The sequence below is a fragment of the Chanodichthys erythropterus genome, chromosome 10 (genome assembly GCF_024489055.1).
Source record: "Chanodichthys erythropterus isolate Z2021 chromosome 10, ASM2448905v1, whole genome shotgun sequence".
NCBI lineage: Eukaryota > Metazoa > Chordata > Actinopteri > Cypriniformes > Xenocyprididae > Chanodichthys > Chanodichthys erythropterus.
In genome coordinates, this window is record NC_090230.1 from 5,479,449 (window position 1) to 5,499,779 (window position 20,331).

General features: G+C 38.0%; 1 protein-coding gene across 1 annotated transcript in view; it reads left to right on the forward strand.

Annotated features, from left to right (window-relative positions):
- The window catches only part of grm7 (glutamate metabotropic receptor 7), a 253,251-nt gene that overhangs the window by 127,607 nt on the left and 105,313 nt on the right, over positions 1-20,331 (forward strand). The window contains exon 5 of the mRNA XM_067398520.1: positions 13,121-13,258. Coding sequence (XP_067254621.1) covers positions 13,121-13,258 — 138 coding nt within the window. The remainder of the gene's footprint in view (positions 1-13,120; positions 13,259-20,331) is intronic.

Below are 20,331 nucleotides of genomic sequence, written 5' to 3' on the forward strand. Positions count from 1 at the left end.
AACTCGCACAGTCCTTCAGAAATCATTCTAATACTGATTATCAGTGTTGAAAACAGTTGTGCTGCATTATATTGTTGTGGAAATTAATATTCTTTTTTTTTTTTATTATTTTTTTTTTTTTATTCACGATTCTTTGAGATTATTGCAATAGAAATGCCAAAAGAAGACCAGTCATTCACAATAGAAATTTGTCAATTTTGATCAATTTAATGCACCCTTGCAAAAAAAAAACATTTTCTTCAATTTTTTTTTAACGTTAGTGTGTGTGTGTGTGTGTGTGTGTGTGTGTGTGTGTTTATATATATATATATATATATATATATATATATATATATATATAATATACACACACACACACATACATATGTGTATATCACACAGGTAGATATATCAGACATATCATATATATCTTTTTTAAATATTTTACTTTTTTAAACACAGGCTGTAAAAAGGCTACAATGATCTACAAAGTTTAAAGACCCCCTGTGGTGAAAATCAAGTTTTTTAATGTTGTTTATATGTCTCTGTGGTGTTTTTAATATGCTTTAAAGGGGTCATGAACTGCATTGTTTTATTGTGTTATAATGTTTCTTGGGATGCACTTATAATGTTAGTATGAGTTTTACATCAAAAATTGTCATAATTTAGAAGTAAAAGTCATTTTTCCTACCCTGATTTTAGCCCTCTGATTTGAACGCTCTGTTTGAAGCGTGTCTGCTGTGAGACTTCAGTGTAATCACCCACTGCTGTGATTAGCTGACATCTTGGCATATGAAATAGCTAAGTATTACATGTGGAACAGTGAAATTCTCTCAAAAACTTTTAGCATGTTTTTTTTTTTTTTAACTAATCATGAAAAGTGTTGATTATAGCATTACATTTAGATTCCATGGCATTTAGATTTTTGCATGAAAGGTTTTGCAGTGATGAACATAGTAGCTGATCACAGACATTTTGAGTGCATGAATGCAGCGATCTTATCATTTTAACTCAATTTCTGCACACTAATGAATGCTTTCATCATAACTAACAGTGCAAACACAATGTAAATAAGAGATCCGTTTATTATAACGGGAGTTTTGGTGAGAGTCCAGAACTCACTGATAAACTCGTCCTGTTTAATTAACAGCTCCAAGGATTGTAAAGGGAGTGTTTTTTGATCACTTTCTATAATTTAATCACAGTTTAAATAACAGATTATTTTCATCCTACTAAGAGAAACAATGTGAAGTTGACTGTTTAGTTACTGGTTTGATTTACTGACACATAGACAAATAACCTCTGACTGTACATGAATCATTACATATCAGAAATCACTGGTCACAGATCAGGCATTAGAATTAACACGGTTACTTACATGATGTCGCATTACTGTCCATATCGTAAAAGTCTTTTTGCAAAGCTTGCGTCGAAATTGTGACTGATTTACCAAAGAATCCACAGTGAAATGTACTGAATATAAATAAATAATGCTCAGCTGAGACATTCACATTTTTTGAATAATAGTAATACTGTGCTCTTCTCTTCTCTTCATCTCACGAACACTGCTGTGGGTGGGGCCAAAATTGCAATGATGAAGTAGGTGGTGATTTTCTTCTGCAGAGGCGGTCTTTTGTCGCACTGTTACGTAATAAAGAGGCACATTCCACAACGAGTCGTTATCTGGGCTTGGTTACAATAAAAGCTGTATTTGGACTAACAATGAAGTTTTCAGTTCGGAAACCTAAAGGATATTTTTATATGATGACATCTTACATATAAAAAGCTCAATGAAAATTTGCTTTCTCAGTTCATGACCCCTTTAAGACAAACCATGTGCAAATTCATCAGTCCACACCATTGATGAATATTTTCTCCTTGAAACTGCAGTGTACCAAAGACAGTTTCAAAAACGTGGTTTGAAACCACCCCCGTTTCCTACCGTCACAAACATGCAACCAATCCTGTCAACGTGCGGAGACGGGCTTATCCACCCTGAGCACAAAAACACCTTTAAGAAGGGACAGGAAAAATCAGGTACATATAGCAATATAGCAGGTGAATTATGTATGATGTTTATTATGATGTTATGATGAACTATATGCCTTTGTCCACTGAATTTCCTTGATGTTTAAAGCATTTCTGATACTGATTTTTATAAGGCAGCTGTCTGACTCTGAGATGGCAAACAGGAACATGATTTGTGTAACATTAGCAACACATTATTAGCTGTTTGATAAGTTAGTCATATCAATTACCGTTATGTGTCTGACATTGAAGAGAACAATACGTAAAACACATTACCATTCTGATACACTGACTTGTAGACGACCCTGTATAATTCGCTCCTCCACTACTTCTTCACCTGAATCAGTTTCTAGATCAAATTTATATGGCTGAATTAAACCAATATTGCCACTTGCCATTGTTTAGCATTTACTATCAAGTGGATCAGGTAGTCCAAGCTGGTGTGACTGTGTGGAGGTAGGGACTAATTTGCATATTCATGAATCCACTAAATGAAGCAAGTGTAGAGTTTCATTCAAGACATTTAAAGCATAAAGACATTATTTTCACAGGAAAAAGTTTAAATATGTCATTTTGATGTTTTAAAGGTGCCATTGAACGTTTTTTTTTTACAAGATGCAATATAAGTCTAAGGTGTCTCCTAAATGTGTCTGTGAAGTTGCAGCTCAAAATACCCCATAGATTTTTTTTTTTTATTATTAATTTTTTTAACTGCCTATTCTGAGGCATAATTAGAAATGCACCGATTCAGGCTGCGGCCCCTTTAATTGCTCACGCTCTCCGCCCCCTCCCGAGCTCTCGACTCTATCATTGCATAAACAAAGTTCACACAGCTAATATAACCCTCAAAATGGATCTTTACAAAGTGTTTGTCATGCAGCATGTCTAATTGCGTAAGTATGGTATTTATTTGGATGTTTACATTTGATTCTGAATGAGTTTGATAGTGCTCCATGGTTATTGGCTAATGCTACACTGTTGGAGAGATTTATAAAGAATGAAATTGTGTTTATGCATTATACAGACTGCAAGTGTTTAATAATGAAAATAGTGACGACTCTTGTCTCCGTGAATACAATAAGAAACGATGGTAACTTTAACCATATAACAGTACATTAGCAACATGCTAACAAAACATTTAGAAAGACAATTTACAAATATCACAAAAAATATCATGTTATCATGGATCATGTCAGTTATTATTGCTCCATCTGCCATTTTTCACTATTGTCTTTGCTTGCTTACCTAGTCTGATGATTCAGCTGTGCACAGATCCAGACGTTAATACTGGCTGCCCTTGTGTAAAGCCTCGATCATGGGCTGGCATTTTTGCAAATATTGGGGGCGTACACCCCGACTGTTACGTAACAGTCTGTGTTATGTTGAGACAAATGAGATTTATATAAGAAGGAGGAAACAATGGAATTTGAGACACACTGTATGTCTTTTCCATGTGCTGAACTCTTGTTATTCAACTATGCTGACGTAAATTCAATTTTTAATTCGATGGCACCTTTAAGGGATAAAATTATTGACTGCAAGGGGACTTTAAATGGAATCTCCAAGTTAAGCGATTTAGGCTGAATTTATTACTGAAGTTTAATACTTAGAACAAACCCCCAAAAAATGTCTAAGGAATATCAGTATAGTAGTGCTTTGCAAGCACTGTAATAAAAAGTAAAAAAAAAAAAAAAAAGTAATAAAATGTAGATTGCAGCATTGGAGTGTTTGGTTTAATGAACTGTTTCTGAACATAACAATAAAATAATGGAAGTATTTCAGCATTTCGTCTACAATTGCTTAAATCCACTCTGAGCAGAACATTTTCGCCTTGGAAACAAGACATTGAAAGAATCAAAAGTCTTACTTTATTTCCATAGGTACTTCAAAAATATATACATTTTTTTTGTTAAGGACACCATGCAAATGTCTTGGTACTGCCAATGCTGGCAGTTTTCTGAAAAAAAACAGAAGCTTATTTCCTTATTTATCAGTTCAACTGACAAAAACCACCATTGAAATTATGCAAGCATGGTGCTCATCTAAATTATTATCTGTTTTCTCACCACCTCCCCCGATGACTTGTTTTAGCAGAATCGATCTGAAGTTGACAGCCCCCATCTATCTGGAGCTCACTTCAGAGACGTAGACAAATTGCGAGTGCATTAGCCGGTTGCGCTCCGCAACAATGTTATATCAGCTGCTCAGAAACACTAGAAGCAGAGTGACAGCTTGGAGTGTGAACCTTGTTGATTTGGAGATCAGTTTTCGTTTGCCTTTTCTCCCTACAGGCTCTGAGCAACATTTAACCTCGGACCGTCCATATAATCTCTGCGAGGAGCGAAGATCTGTCGTGGCACTTGAGGCTCAGGCGCTTTATTTGAAGTGTCGTCAGAGCTAGTGATTGTCACCTGAGGTTTCTTGCATGGCTTGATGCCACAAGCAGTTCGGATTTCTGGCATAGCTTAGAAGCGTCCCAAACTGGAACAGTTCCTCTTGAGGAGTTGGGATGTCTGGAAACTTGAACGTAATGTTTTATAAATTGGTTCAGGATGGGTGAGGTGGTTGTGGGAAACCTCTTCTCATTTGCTTTCATGGTTCCCATGACAATGGATTGGACGTGGGTTGCGGAGTCAGAAGGAAATGGCGTAGGCTTGCCTGAATTAATCTTCCATGCCTATGCCTGTTGAAAAGCTGGAAAGACACATGTGACTGCCTACATGCGCTTTAAAGAAATGCATGCTGGTCTTCAGTCTTTTTGGTTTAAATTTGTGCCCAAGGGAGGAGTGTATATTTGGTTTTCCTACATAGCTGTGCTAGTTTATGTGTCACGACTGATCCATGGTCTCTGAAATCAATATTTCCAGAAACGCTTCACATTCTCATCACCTTGTTGGGGTTTATATATATATAATATATATATATATATATATATATATATATATATATATATATATATATATATATATATATATATATATATATATATATACACACACACATTCATATTATTTTGTTTTATTATTATTATTATTTTTTTTTTTGATGGGTCCATCTTTCCATTTAAATACATTAGGAAGATAAATTATGAATGTGACACCATATGTAATGGATCTTTGTGAACTGTCTTCCCATCATTTTTTCATGTCTAGTGCTTTATTGAACGGCTTCATGTCTAATCTAATCCCCCTATGGCTTTTGAGTAATATAAAGTGTGGTCAAAAGCCTTATTTTAGATACGTTGTTAATATTTATAAAAAAAAAAAAAGTGACATTATTGAATAGCAAGGACAGTTCATAAATCCCACCATGGAGGGCTGCCCGCTAATTGCTCAGCAACAGAGCAGCTGTTGAACGCGTTAAACAAAAGGTGAAGCTCTGAGCTTTGTCCTCCAGACATGGAGAAAATGACACAGACAGGCCTTGGGGAGTTTCTTGTGTACAAGGCTTGTGTACAAATAAGCTGCAATTAGTAGAATTTATGAGCGAGCACGCAAACCTGCTGAGGATCCGTTTCCAAGTCAAGTACGCCTGTGGAATGATGTGTAGAGCACATTTGGTCGAGGTCATCTGACAAATAAACTGAAAACTTGTATCAATCTGCCAGAAGTATAATTTAGCTTAAGGTCACAGAACAGAAGCACTTAGGTCAGTATACCGTTGTGAGTGATACTAGGAGTTATTCATAAAACATGAGCAGAACAAATTGTATTATAATTTGTTCGTAAAGTCTTTTTTTTTTTTCATATGCAATATTTTATGTTAGTAGAACATATAGAAATATGTTCTGCTTGGATTTTGTTTTTTTTTGTGAATCTATCAAATTTTGTGTTAAAAGTGGGACAGTAAATGTACAAATGATCTTACAAACATTTTACACAAACATTCTTTCTGCTTGGGTTTCATGAATGGTTTTTGTTTGTTATGAGAGCCATGGCTTTGCAATTACTGCACATACTCTGACATGTGCTCATGTGGGCAACACAAGTTCGAATCTGGCTTGCAAATCTCCCAATTATGTTCCACCTGACTCTTTTGGCATTATATGTCCTTTGTAAGCAGAACAAATTTCTGTTGTTATGAACAAATCTTAAATAGTTAGCAATGTAAAAAGCAATTTTTACATTGTTTTGTACAGTTTTATGAACTGTTCACACAAATCTATCTATTCCACTCATGTTTCATGTTTCACAACTGTGTTGCGCATATGATTGATATACAAACTGGTCACCATTTTTTTGCCAAGTAAGACATGTTCTTGGATCAACATATTTTGTTTGTCCTGGAACAACATTCCTGTCCAAAAAATTTGTCTCAACCCTTTCCCTACCCCCCTAAACCTAACCCTACCCATAACTTATCCCTAAAACAAGAGGGAAATGATAGGTGAATAACACTGATGTAGAAGCACTTAACCCTGGTTGTAAGCCTAAACTTGACATAAACTGTAAACTTGTCCCTCAGATCTGACTGGTTGATTAGAATATTGTTCCAGGATCAACAAAGATGTTGATCCAGGAACATGTTGCACTTGTTTGAAATCACGTTCACTGTATGAAACTTATATCAGTTGTCAGAAATGTACACATTTGTTTTGCTCATTGTTCTGTGGCAGTCATACTTGTGGTGCTCATGAGGGAAATGTGGGTTTGAATCTGTCTTGCAACAGTTCACGGTTATATTCCCCATCTCTCTTCATGCATTCTGTCCTACATGTGCTGAACAAAGTTTTGTGTGAATCATTTGTAGATCTTTTTTTTTTTTTTTTTGCTTTTTCAATTGTAATTGAATTGAATAATTGCATTCAGTTCAAATCTGGCTTGCAAATAATTTGTAAAGCCACTCTTATGTCAGTTGCTTACACAAGAATTTATGGTGATTATGTGGGAAATGTGGTGATTATGTGGGAAATGTTAAATCGAATCTGGCCTGCAAATGCTAATGTAGTGATCAGCAGGCAGACATGAGGGCAGACACCCACCATTACATCAATAGTCCCCTTTTATCTGCCATAATGAAAAGCACAAGACCCCAAAACTTGTACCTCCAAGAGAAGATCAACAAACAAAGAAATAGATGGATTAGTAGCCTGCAAAGACAATCACCCTGACCATTTGTGCAAGGGAAGAATGATGACATTTGCATGTCTTTGAGCAGATTAATCCAATCACCATTTTCCCCATTGTTCACCCCAGTCCCTCAGTCCTAAGACCTGAGGTGTGAACTAACTTCTACTCACCAAAAAGGTTTGCCATGTGCCTTGGAACCACAAAGGACCCAAATTGGACACACAATGGACAAAATGGAGCAAATATTTTCCATTTCTATTAAGAGAACTGTATATACTTAATGAGTGCTGTTTGTGTACATGCAGAATATACAAACTTACCTATTAAGGTATACAATAATGCATAGGTAAAAGTTCAGTTTAAGCCAGTGATGTTTGGTCTTCATGTTTTCAGCACAATGCCTAGGTTAATCTGAAATTGGTTTGGAAAGTGAATAATGTATAGGAAAAACATTAAAGACATTGTTCTAAACATGAACTTTAAGCTATGCAAATGAACCTCATGCAAGAGAGGGGCCATCCAGTGGCCACCTCTGACAGCATCAGCCAATCAAATCACTGGATCTGCAAGGTGCCATGAGGGCAGACACCCACCATTACATCAATAGTCCCCTTTTATCTGCCATAATGAAAAGCACAAGACCCCAAAACTTGTACCTCCAAGAGAAGATCAACAAACAAAGAAATAGATGGATTAGTAGCCTGCAAAGACAATCACCCTGACCATTTGTGCAAGGGAAGAATGATGACATTTGCATGTCTTTGAGCAGATTAATCCAATCACCATTTTCCCCATTGTTCACCCCAGTCCCTCAGTCCTAAGACCTGAGGTGTGAACTAACTTCTACTCACCAAAAAGGTTTGCCATGTGCCTTGGAACCACAAAGGACCCAAATTGGACACACAATGGACAAAATGGAGCAAATATTTTCCATTTCTATTAAGAGAACTGTATATACTTAATGAGTGCTGTTTGTGTACATGCAGAATATACAAACTTACCTATTAAGGTATACAATAATGCATAGGTAAAAGTTCAGTTTAAGCCAGTGATGTTTGGTCTTCATGTTTTCAGCACAATGCCTAGGTTAATCTGAAATTGGTTTGGAAAGTGAATAATGTATAGGAAAAACATTAAAGACATTGTTCTAAACATGAACTTTAAGCTATGCAAATGAACCTCATGCAAGAGAGGGGCCATCCAGTGGCCACCTCTGACAGCATCAGCCAATCAAATCACTGGATCTGCAAGGTGCCAATTTGCATCTCCCTCCTTCTCAGGACAGATTAAAATGCTTTTCTCTGAGACAAAGAATTGTCCCAGTTGCTGGGTTGCAGCAGTTTCCCAGTCTGGTTCTAGGCTCCAGTTCCTGTTCCAGTCCCAGTTCATGGTTCCGGTTCCAAGATGTGCTAAGCTAAGTCCAACTCTACAGAGTTGTGAAGTTGCTCTCTCAAGACTCTGAAGCTCTAAAAAGAGAAACAAGGACGTTCTGCAAGAAATTAATTTGGGGATTTTGAAAACTGAAACAGAGACAGCAACAACAAGCTTAGCCCCCATCTTCAAAATACCTTCTGCACCAACTTCAGAGTCCTCTCATTGGATATCCTCCAGATCTGGTGTTCCAGACTGCCCAGATCTGCACTGACTTTAGAATCTAAAGATCCTTCTGTCTGCGTATTCCAGAGAATAAGGATCATCTGTACATACATCAGAACCTTCAAGGCTTCTTCTTCTTCTGCGTGTTCCAGGAAAAGGACGTTCTCTGTGCTCCAGGAGTTCACAAGTACTTCATGTTCAAGGCTGTGAAATGGACTCCAACTCCTTTCTTCCTACTGCAACACTGCCCAGCTCAACAAGTGGAAGACATCAACCTCAGATTCAGCATGACCAGGCAGACATAAATATCACTTACCAAACCTCTTTCCAGAGACCTTGGCATTAGTGTATATTGTCAGTATATGATTATCTAATTTGCATTAGATCTTGCATAGCTGTTATCAGTTAATAAAAAATAATCTCTCGATTTATTTGGTGAATTCAGAATAAGGTTTACCTTATTTCTTCTAGAGAAACTACAGTTTATCTTTCCATAAGGTTAACTTGTAAGTCCCATTGTAAAATCCAACTCATTCACTTGCATTTATCAGTCTTTTTGCACTTAGTTGTTAGTTACTCTTGTCTATCCTTTTGTTAATAAAATCCATGTATTGCACTTGTGTCTTCAGATTGGTCAGATGACGAACTTCCTCCAATGTATATAATTGTAATTCAGTCAAAAATCTTCCATGATGGTTCCTTATTGTCAAGGTGAGACTCCTTGGTTGGTGCCCCTAAATAATGGATGGAATCATCTGATGCTCTCACACTCACCACTAGTCCAAAATCACTACACTATTGTTCACTCTTTCTCCTCATTATTTCATTTACTCTCTCTACTTTCTCTCAACAAGTGCAAAAAAGTGTGGTGGTGTAAGTCAGTTGCACGATTTGTGTGCACGATCATAGAAGAAGTGACTGACTTCACCACCCGACTACAACCCTCAAGATGCCAACTCGAGGGATGCAGCTTGGGATTCACAGATAGGCTGAATACTTACTCCGACTCATGAGTATGCAATGCCCAGGAGTGCATTAAAGACTTCAGCCACATTTGTTGACTGGCTTAGGGCAGCTCTGCTGTAGCAGCTTAATGATAACACCTTATCTCTTTCTTAACACTTATTTTCTAGTGGGCAAGGCAGACCCGGTCTCACTTCCTTTGGAGTATACAGAGTGGAAGCAAACAAAGTTTAAATGAGCTATAACTATTTAAGGTTAGCCGATGCCTCTGGCAAAATTAAATGTTCTACTGACCTTTGTCCTTGTAGCTACATTGTGGATGATAGCCTCATTACACCAAAAACCTATTTAGATGAGGCATGTTATTCGCCTTGATGCCAGACAACAAGGACAGACTCAAAAGACTCTTTGGGATCCAGATTGATAAATGCTATTGTTTGTCTGCTGATGCCGAACGGTCTGATTAAATGCTAAGCTACCTGACTCAAAGAATATTAAGTAAGGATACTAATGATTTTGTAGGGGAAGCAGATGTGTTGCAACCTGTTCATACCAAAACCGATCATACAACAATGGTCAATTCTCAGAAAACAAACAAACAAACAAAAACTTAACATGCTGAGATCTAATTGCTTAGAGAAGCTGGAGTCTTGATGCTTAAGCTAGGTTCAACTAGTTATACCAGCATACTAGCATCACACTACAGGTCAGTAATTCTTTTTTTTTTTTCTTTTTTTCTCAGCAGGGTGATACATGAAATCACAACCCGATCTCCTAAGAAAACAGAACTATTTTATGACGTGGCTATTTTAAAATATACAACATTTATACGATATGATGCATTTAGTATGGAAACGTAAAATTTACATAATAAATTTAAGCAGGAAGGTCCACCCCTAAACCCAGTGGGGCAATGGACAAAGGAGATTGTATGAATTAATTTGAATTAGCCACCTGTTCATACACTATTAGTAATATATCTCAGATTCAGATTCATTCTTTGTTGTCCTCGATGGACAAAATTTGTTTTCACAGACTGTACCGGGAGCAATATTCAGCATGCATAATATGCACATACTGCACAAAACATACACACATATTGTACACATAGTATACACATATTACACAGAAGTGGCAGCAGCAACAAAACATTATGAATTTGAAATTACGAATTCTGTGAATTTAATGCTCTTATAGCTGGAGGTACAAAACCTTTGCCATGGTGTGCTTTTTTGTGTGGTAGTTGTCTGTATCTGTGGCCTGAGGGGAGAAGGGTGACGCATGAGTTGAGAGGGTGGCTGGGATTTTGTATTATGATATTTGCTTTGTGAGCAGTGTCAATGAGGGCTGACAGGTTGGGAATGGGAAGACCAATTATTTTTGAGGAAGTGTTAGTGATTTTAAGGAGCTTGTTTCTGTTGGTGAGAGAGCATGGTGAAATAGCAGGTGGCACAGTACAGGGTTTAATGATACTACCATACAGGAGAAGCAGGAGGTGTGGTTTGACTGAGAGAATCCGTATTTTACGTATGACAAAAAGTCTTTGTTGGCAACGTCTATGGATGTCTGTTATGTGGTGATCAAAGCTCAGTTTATTATCCAAGATGATGCCAAGCTACCTGAAGCTGTCAACAGTTTATACTTGTGGGCCATTGATGGAGATGGGGCAGAGAGAGGTTGAGAGTTTATGGCATGTGTCCTGGGTGAGTTCCTTTGTTTTGGTGACATTGAGGAGGAGGTGACTGTCTGTACAACATTGGGTGAAGTTGGCAACAGATTGGTGATATGCTGTATCTGATTCTGTGCCGGTGAGGAGGGTGAGTATGGCTTTGTCATCTGAGTATTTGAAGTATTTTGTCAAGGGGAAGGGGCTAATGGTGCGTTCACACCGGACGCGAATGAAGCGGTAAGCGCGAGTGATTTACATGTTAAGTCAATGCAAAGACGCGAATTGACATCCTGCGGCGCGATTCGCGCGAATGAAGCGGCGCGAATTGAGCGATTCGCGCAAGTTGAAAAATCTGAACTTTGGCGAATTTCCGCGCCGCGTTAACCAATCAGGAGCTTGCTCTAGTAGTGACGTGACGTAGCGAGCTGAGGCAGAAATTCGAAACAACAATGGAGGACAAAATCATCGTCGCTGTACATCTTCATACATTTATAGAAACAGAAATAAAAAGGATCGTGTTTGAAAGAAAGTGAGTGAGGAGGTCTGACAATCTGATAAGTTGTAAAAAACGGTCTTTACTCAATTTGAGCTATATATACATATATATATACATACATATTAAGACTACAAGCCAACTAAAGACGACCAATTGAGCTTATTCGCTGTAATTTACAATTATTTCCCCACTGACAAGTTGTGTTTATTCAGAGGAAGTGTGCAGAAAGCAGTTGGAGAGTCTGGGACACATAAAGGAGCGGAAGAGCCCCTCTCATGACGCGAATTCGCGTCTGTTGTGAAGGGATTTTCACGCGCGAATGAAGCGAATGTCACGCGCGAACGAAGCGAGTAAACTCAAAATGTTCAAGCGTCCAACTACGCGTGAATAGCGCGATTTATTCGCGCAAGTCGCGTCTGGTGTGAACACAGCATAAGGCAGTCATTGGTATACATTGTGTAGAGAAAGGGACTGAGGATGCAGCTGGTGTTGACAATAATTGTGGTGGATGCATGAGTTGTATTAAAGGCAAAAGTCTATAAATATAATCTAGCCATAATAGCCAAGGGGGTCCAGATTTTGGAGGAGAGTGTGAAGGAGGCATGCAACATCCTCTGTTCCTCTTTTGGCCTTGTAGGCAAACTGGTAGGAATCCAGCTGTGGGTAGATGACTGGGAGGATGGTGTTCAGTACCAGTTTCTCAGTTTCTGCTATTATGGAGGTAAGTGCTATTGGTCTGTAATGATTTCTTGGGGACAGGGTTGATGGTGGCTTTTTTCCAGAGGGTGGGGGCAGTTGCTGTCTGTAGTGTCTCTTTGAAGAGTGACTGGAGAACAGGAGAGAACTCCATGGCACAGTTCCTGAGCAGCCTTCCAGTGATCCCATCTGGGCCGGGGGCCTTGACAGTATTGCACCTTCTGAGCTGCTGGTGGACATCTCCCACCATGAGGGTCACAAAGTCTGGCTGCTCAGGGGTGGGTAGGCTCCTGACCAAACTTTCACACTTAGTGGTGCAGTTCAGGGTGCCAAACCTGGCGTAACAAGTTGGGGACAGTATGTGTATGAATGCTGGCTTTCGAAATGGTTCCAATGAGTGTTTTCATTTTCTGAATGCCTGTATGGTGTTAATGCTTCTGAAATCCTGTTCTTATTTGTCCTTGTATGTGAGTTTTGCCTTTTTGATTTCATTTTTCACTGAGGGGTTAATGTGTAAACTACACTATCTGGTTTCTTTGGTAGAAATACTAAGGCACATGTCTTTTCAGGTAAAGTTACTGATTACTTGATGCTGTCGCTAATAGTGCTGCTTGTCCTTTTCAGGTTTCGATACCTACTTTACTTCACGCACACTAGAGAACAACAGAAGAAACGTCTGGTTCGCTGAGTTCTGGGAGGAGAACTTCAACTGCAAGCTCATGAGTTCCTCAAAGAAAGAAGACACTAGTAGAAAGTGCACAGGTAAACATTAATAGCTATGTTTTTGTCCAAAAACACTTGATGCTGAAAAATGCAGGTTTTCTTTCTGCGAGTACACATCTTTGTCATCTTGACCGAAATCCTTGCTGGAAAATCCTGCTTAATCTGGTAACTGTACAGCATTTTGGTACATGATAACTGGCTAAGGTTGGACTTTAGCAAAATTAACAGCAACAAACCAGCTGCCAGCTGGTTTGTCCACTTAAGGTGGTCAGGCTTTTGTTTTGGAACATGGTGACTGGTTGATGGCCTAATCACTAGCTTGGACCAGCTAATAACCAGCTTAGACCAGCTAATAACCATATACTGTGTTCAAAAACAAAGCTGCCATCTTGAGCTGGTTTTTCCAGCAGGGAATTACAAACCTGCCAGTCTATATTAAGACACTTGCTGCAGTGAATGAAAAATATGAAAGTTACCACAATTTTCTTAGCTTTTTTTTTTTTTGGCTAAACCTGAAGAACTCTGTCAGGCTCATTGACTCCAGCTTATTAGTGCTGCGTTTCTGAATACAAAGCACATTCTCCTCTGTAACAGAGCTCTCAATTACATAAGCTTCCCTCAGCTCATCATGGCTAGTTCAGGCTGACTGGTTCCCAATTCCCAGTCAGCTACACAACAGAGTACACGTGCATGAAGACTGTCAACCACAATTTGAGAATATTCATATGACAACAGAAGCATGCACACAAGGTTGTTGCTCTTATTTATTTATTTTTTTAATATTTTAGGTGTAGTTTTGGAGGCAATATTCCAAAATTGAGCAGAACATTACATTTCAAGCAATGATATGCATAATTACTGAAGTACTATTTCTAAGCCGTAAAATCGTTTTGAAATTGTATATGCCTGTATTTTGTCTTGTAGCCTGTGGTTAAGTCAATATCTGCACAAGGGGTAAACACTCTGGAGTAATTAATGTCAGAATCAATACTATTGACTACATGCTAACAAAATAAAAAGCATGACAAAGAAATTGTTACCCAGAATTGTTCTGTATTGTATAATCTGTCCCTTCAAATTTCCATGAGAAATATGATGCTTGTCCAGTGAAATGTATCGATATTTGAACGCAGTAAATCTGTGACAACTCAGTTAATTGACTAATGACGTACAAGACTGTCACAGTGTACAGCAACTTTTTAGCTGAGGTGATCTGTTATCAACACCACATTTAACCAACTTGGATCAGGTAGAAACTATGTGACTGCCGCCTACGCCTTATATCAAGTTTGTAGTAGCAGAGCACCAGCCGCAGACGGACTGTCGGCACACCCACAGATCGCCCACAGTCTGTTTGCAAACCGTCTGATGCACATTGCACACAAAGATGGCAAGAACTGACTGAAAATCATTAACCTTTCTGGTCACTGTTGTGCATTTTGTATTCCATGATTTTTATTGTGGTATCAACTTTTTGGTATAGTTGTGCCCACTAAATGGCATGTAAAAACTCGACAAATTCTGATTGGTCACTTTTCATGTTGTTCCAACAGACCTTTCTTGGCTAAGTGGCCAGTATGTGGCCAATAAGTTGCAAAATGGAAAATATCGGTGATTAATCAAAAGCCTGGCTATCTGAGAATAAACTCTTTTATGGCCAATTCAAATACCAAATTACTATAAGGTGGCTCATCAAAATGGTCACAATTTCACGCATATAGAATACAGTTGTCAGTCCTATATTCAAGAGCTAAATATGGTTGCGTTCAGTGTGAACTCAGGCACACTGGACAAATAGTTGTCTGATACGTTATTTAGTGCGATGTGATGTGTTTTTTCCATGTGTGGCTCTGGTAACTCACAGAGATATGAGCTATATGTCATCCAAAATTTTTGATCCACCAGTTTGTAACTTAAGTGAAACATAGCCATTGAGAAATCTCGTTTATCGAGTGTCCTGTCTGCTCTTGGAGTCTCTTAACAACGAGGTGAGATATTCAAGAACTGGAGGTGGCGGCAGTTTCTGTCAGCGACAGCTGGCAACGACACTCTATATCGCCCGGAGACGCCGTCGGTGTGAGGGCCAATTTACAGACATCAAGGGCCCGAGTATGTGATGAGAGAGAAAGCACATGGTGCCGTCCCTGGAACAACAGTGTGCGCTGGAGGGCAAAGGAGAGTCAGGTCTGATGGATGACATGGGAGAGGCTAGAGAGGAGTTGGCTGTAGTCCAGGATCACGATTGTACAGGAGAAGACACAATTAAAGAGGGCTAGATTGGAAAGTCACTGTGAATTTGTAATCCATTTTTGGGTTTCTGCACACAGGTCATTACATGCATGGCACGTTCTCCACCTCCAATATTAATAAGACGTAATGAGATAGTTAGCAGTAGTAATAATCTGATCCGTCAGTTTTTGGTGTCTAGTGCCAAAATGCAATCAGGCACCACACACATTTTATTAATCATTTTTTTTGTCTTATTTTCTCCTAAAAACATCTAGTCATCTTTAAAACAAGATATTTTTGCTTGAAAGCAGCCTTTGGTAAGATAATTTTTTTTCTTTAGAAAATATATTTTTATTTAGTTTATTCACTTTGTGTGTTTTATTTACAATGTGTTTTCTTGTAAAGACGGACTAATAAATACAGAAACCTAGTGGTGTGGATGAAGCATTACTTAAAATTTAGCCAGTTAGTAACCTTTTTTCACAAACTACAGCTGCGTCTCATTTCGAAGGCTGCGTCCTCTGGAGATCCCATTTGAAGGCTGTATACGTCATCGAGGCGGTCTCATTTAGGAAAAGTAACTGTTAGATTGCAAAGAAAGAGAGATATTATTGTATTTTACACCTCACAAGGAATAACAGCAATTTTATTACAGTTAATTTTCTTAAATATAACATAATTGATGACGTATGCAGCCTTCAAATGCAACCTCCAGAGGTCGCGGCCTCCGAAATGAGAAGCAGCTAAAGTGTCAGATAATTTAGACCAGGGGTTTCAAACTCAAATTGGCGGGGGGCCGTTTCTGTGATTGACACCTCATAGGAGGGCCATATTAACATTCAAGCGCAAGAAAATGTTCAGAAAATGTACTTTCCTTTGTATTATCTCATTTACTTCAAATTTCATTAGGCCTACTAAAATATTTTTATACATATACTATAAATATTTTATTTACCATACTAAATGTAAACAGCAGTGTCTCTCTCATTGTTACAGAGTGTAATATAATTATATACTACTACTACTATAATACTACTAATATAATACTATTAATTGCAATAGTTTGGTGCAACTTCTCACATCCAACAAGGTGCATGGAATAAAAAAAAAAAAAAAAGTAATTTAGGAACAAAACCAACAACACTTGTGGAGGGGTCAGAAATAAACAAAAAACTTGAGCTATATATCAACTTTATTTTGCCAAAAAATAATAATCTCTCATTGTTACATTCATTATTACTTTTTTAACATTTAGTGGAAGTATTTTCCCTTACTTTATGTTAGCTTAAATAACATTAAAATCTTGCACTGAACAACACTGTACTAAACAAATATGATCCCTGAATACATTTGTACACTCTTCTGTTTCTTGCCAGACACCTGGCAGCGCTTGTGCTCACACAGCTGAGACACATTTGTCCAAGATGCAGTTTGAGCATCGGTAACGTGTAATGGCTGCATCGGACGCGTTTCGGTGGTTTAAATCGACTCTCTTGACTTAAATTTGAGTGCTTTTACTGTAATTTAGGCAAGAGCGCTGATAATAGAAGCAACGCGGTTGAGAGCGCGGCTCATGGTTGTATAGCAACGACAGACGCCACTGGAGTGAAAGCGCATAGGAAAGGAGAATGCGGTGCGGCCGCTTATGTGACGCGATATGTGAATGCCCCCATAGAACGGCGACTTTTTCTTTGCATATCAGACAAGTAGCAACTAGAGAATAATAATAATAATTTAGCGGGCCGGATTATGTTTTATTTTTGAGATCAGTTGTGGGCCGGGGGGGAGGGCGGGCCGTAAATGGCCCGTGGGCCGGCAGTTTGAGACCACTGATTTAGACATTAATTAAAGTATTTGGTGGGTCATGTGATCTCAACATGGTGGCCTCCATCAGGAGACCTGCTCCATAAAAATAATAAAAATCTTTAAATGATCTAGTCTTGATGTGAACTTAAGTTATTTTAAATATATTTTTCATAAGCATTTCTTTACATAAAAAAAAAAATATTTTACAGTGAAGGAAAATTAAGAACGAACCTGGAAGATTCGTACTCTATTTTATAAGGTAAGAAAAGTAAACTAGACATTCTATGAGTCTATGAGAGAATATAAAGTCTTAATGTATTAATATCTGAAAGTCTTTAAATAATTTTACTGCAAAACAAGACAAAATACTCTTTAAGAAAAACATGCTTCCTCATTCTTTCCTCATTCCTCCTTCTTTTTCGGAGTGACATTGTAATGCATTTAAAGCCCCTTTTCGAGTGAAGAGGCAGAGTTCAGAGTCCTCTGGGCAAAGGAGTGTTTGAATTTAGACAACAGCACTTCATGAAAATGACAGCTTCTCAGTCCCCTCACAAAAGAAAACATAAATGGAAAATTGCTGAACACTGTATGTGGAATTGCTGTTATTATCAGAGTTTTCAATATAAATGTTCACAATGGCGCACTTGTGTTTTTGCAGCCTTGTACTAAATTCTCTTTGTGAAACATTGTACAGGTCTGTGTGAACTGCTTCGAAGTCAACATGAAGCATAATTCATAAAATATTTTACTTTCTCTATGCGAAATATTTGCAAATAAAGATTTTCTTTCACTGAAAAGTTGTAATTTACCTTTACATTAGCATTTCTGCATTACATTTGTCATTCTTGTAAAGGTATTTCTTATTGAGGGACACTAACTTGTATTCAAGGAAAACCTCTTTTACGTCCATAACGTGGTGCGTTTTGACATTAAAACAAGGTACTGTATAGGCCAGGATTTGGTTCTATTTTGATTTTTGTTTCACGGATTGTAAAAACTGAGCATTACACTTCGGACCTGTCACGATCACCTGTCACTTCAGCACTACACTTCCCAGAATTATTCCTGCTTCCCACCTGCACACACTCCACCATCACCCACACATGCCATCAATCACCCTCATCAGCCCCTCTCTACAAAAGCCTGCACCACACACACAGTAATCGTCTGGTCTATGACTAGGACCCATCAAAGCATTGGATGATATTTACCTGTACTATTTACTTCTGTGTTATTCTCCTTATTACCACTTCCTCTGGATTCCTTCTCCATTCTTCTGTTTACCAAGTTTGTGCCTCCAAATACCAGTGAGACAAAGAGAATTATCCTCAAGTCATTGATTAAAGCTACACACTGGTGTTTGTGTGTGTGGTGTTACATACCTGCCTTGGACATCTGTTCAGTTGTTGTTTACTTCAAATTCTCACCTTGTGCACTTCTTATTATTAATAAATCTGTGTTATCGTTCACTGATCATTCTCTGAGTCAGTATTTCCTGACGAGAGAAACATTTTTAATGAAAGTTTATGAAGACAAAATTTTGGGGGAATAATGTGTATCATTCATTTTAACCCATTTTGTTTTTTGATTATTTCAAATGGTCTCAAACTACATTTAGTTCACTTTCAGATGAAAATTACCCAAAGCTTTGCTCACCCTCAAGCTATCCTAGGTGTATATGACTTTCTTCTTATTGATGAACACAGTCAGAGATACATTAATACATATCCTGACGCATCCAAGCTTTATAATTGCAGTGAGCGGGACCAACGAGTATAAAGCTGAAGAAAGTGCCTCCATACACATCCATCCATCAAAATCGTGTATTCCACACGGCTCCATGGGGTTAATAAAGGCCTTCTGAAGCAAAGCTATGCATTTGTGTAAGAAAAATATCCATATTTAGCAAGTTATAAAGTAAAATATCTAGCGTTCCATATTCAACTTACTAAAAAAGGGGAACCGGTGTTGCATCAGTTAAGCTTTTTTGGTAAGATGAATAGGGAAGGCGTAGGACGTAGTGTAAATGTTTTGAACTGCAAGAGTTTTACACTTTCTTCGTAAGTTGAATATGGAAGGTGTTCTGGAGGAAGCTAGATATTTTACTTAACTTGTTAAATATGGATTTTTTTTCTTACACAAGTGCATTGCTTTGCTTCAGAAGGACTTTATTGACCCCCCAGAGCCGCGTGGAGTACGTTTATGATGGATGGATATGGATGGAGGCACTTACTCGTTACTGCAGTGAGCGGGATAACGAGTAAGTGCCTCCATCCATCATACAGCTCAGATATGTCAGGATATTTATTAATATTTCTCTGATTGTGTTCATCAGAAAGAAGAAAGTCATATACACCTAGGATGGCTTGAGGGTGAGTAAATCTTGGAGCAATTTTCTTCTGAAAGTAAACTAATCCTTTAATATACATCTTGGCTAAATTTTTAATATTTTTTAAATATACTTTGTAAAAAAATGCTTTAGGTCACATTATGTTTGTTAAGGTTAAGGTCACATTATGTTTGTTAGTTAATGCATTAACTAACATTTGTTAAAAAAAAAATACAGCTGTTTTTTTTGTTTTGTTTTTTTTTTTACTCATATTTACCATAGAGCACCGTTGACTTGAAAAACATTTGTCATCCAATCAGATCAACTGATTGTCATAAGTTTAGTTCTTAGAGTGTTGTATATCAGTAACAAACAAACAGTTCTAGTGTAGGATGTTCTGTTCTGAGGAAACGGGGACAACCTGATTCGTTCCTTTCCATTTTTTGACCTCTTTCAGCAGGCGCCAATCAGCCCACAGACATCTATTCACCATAATTACATGCTGTGTTTATCTATGTAGCACATGCTCCAGGATCGCTTCCATTTTTGCAGAATTATAGCTTGATAATAATGAGAGTGACAGCCATTCCCCTGCGAATCAGAGGCAAAAAATGCACTTACCTCCTCCCACCCATATATCCATCCATCTATCCACTCTATGAGGCTTTATTGTTCTGACATGGCAAGATCAAAGCAGCTCTCGATTGGACTAAACTGATCAGCATACTGAAACTTTAGCTGATTGAGG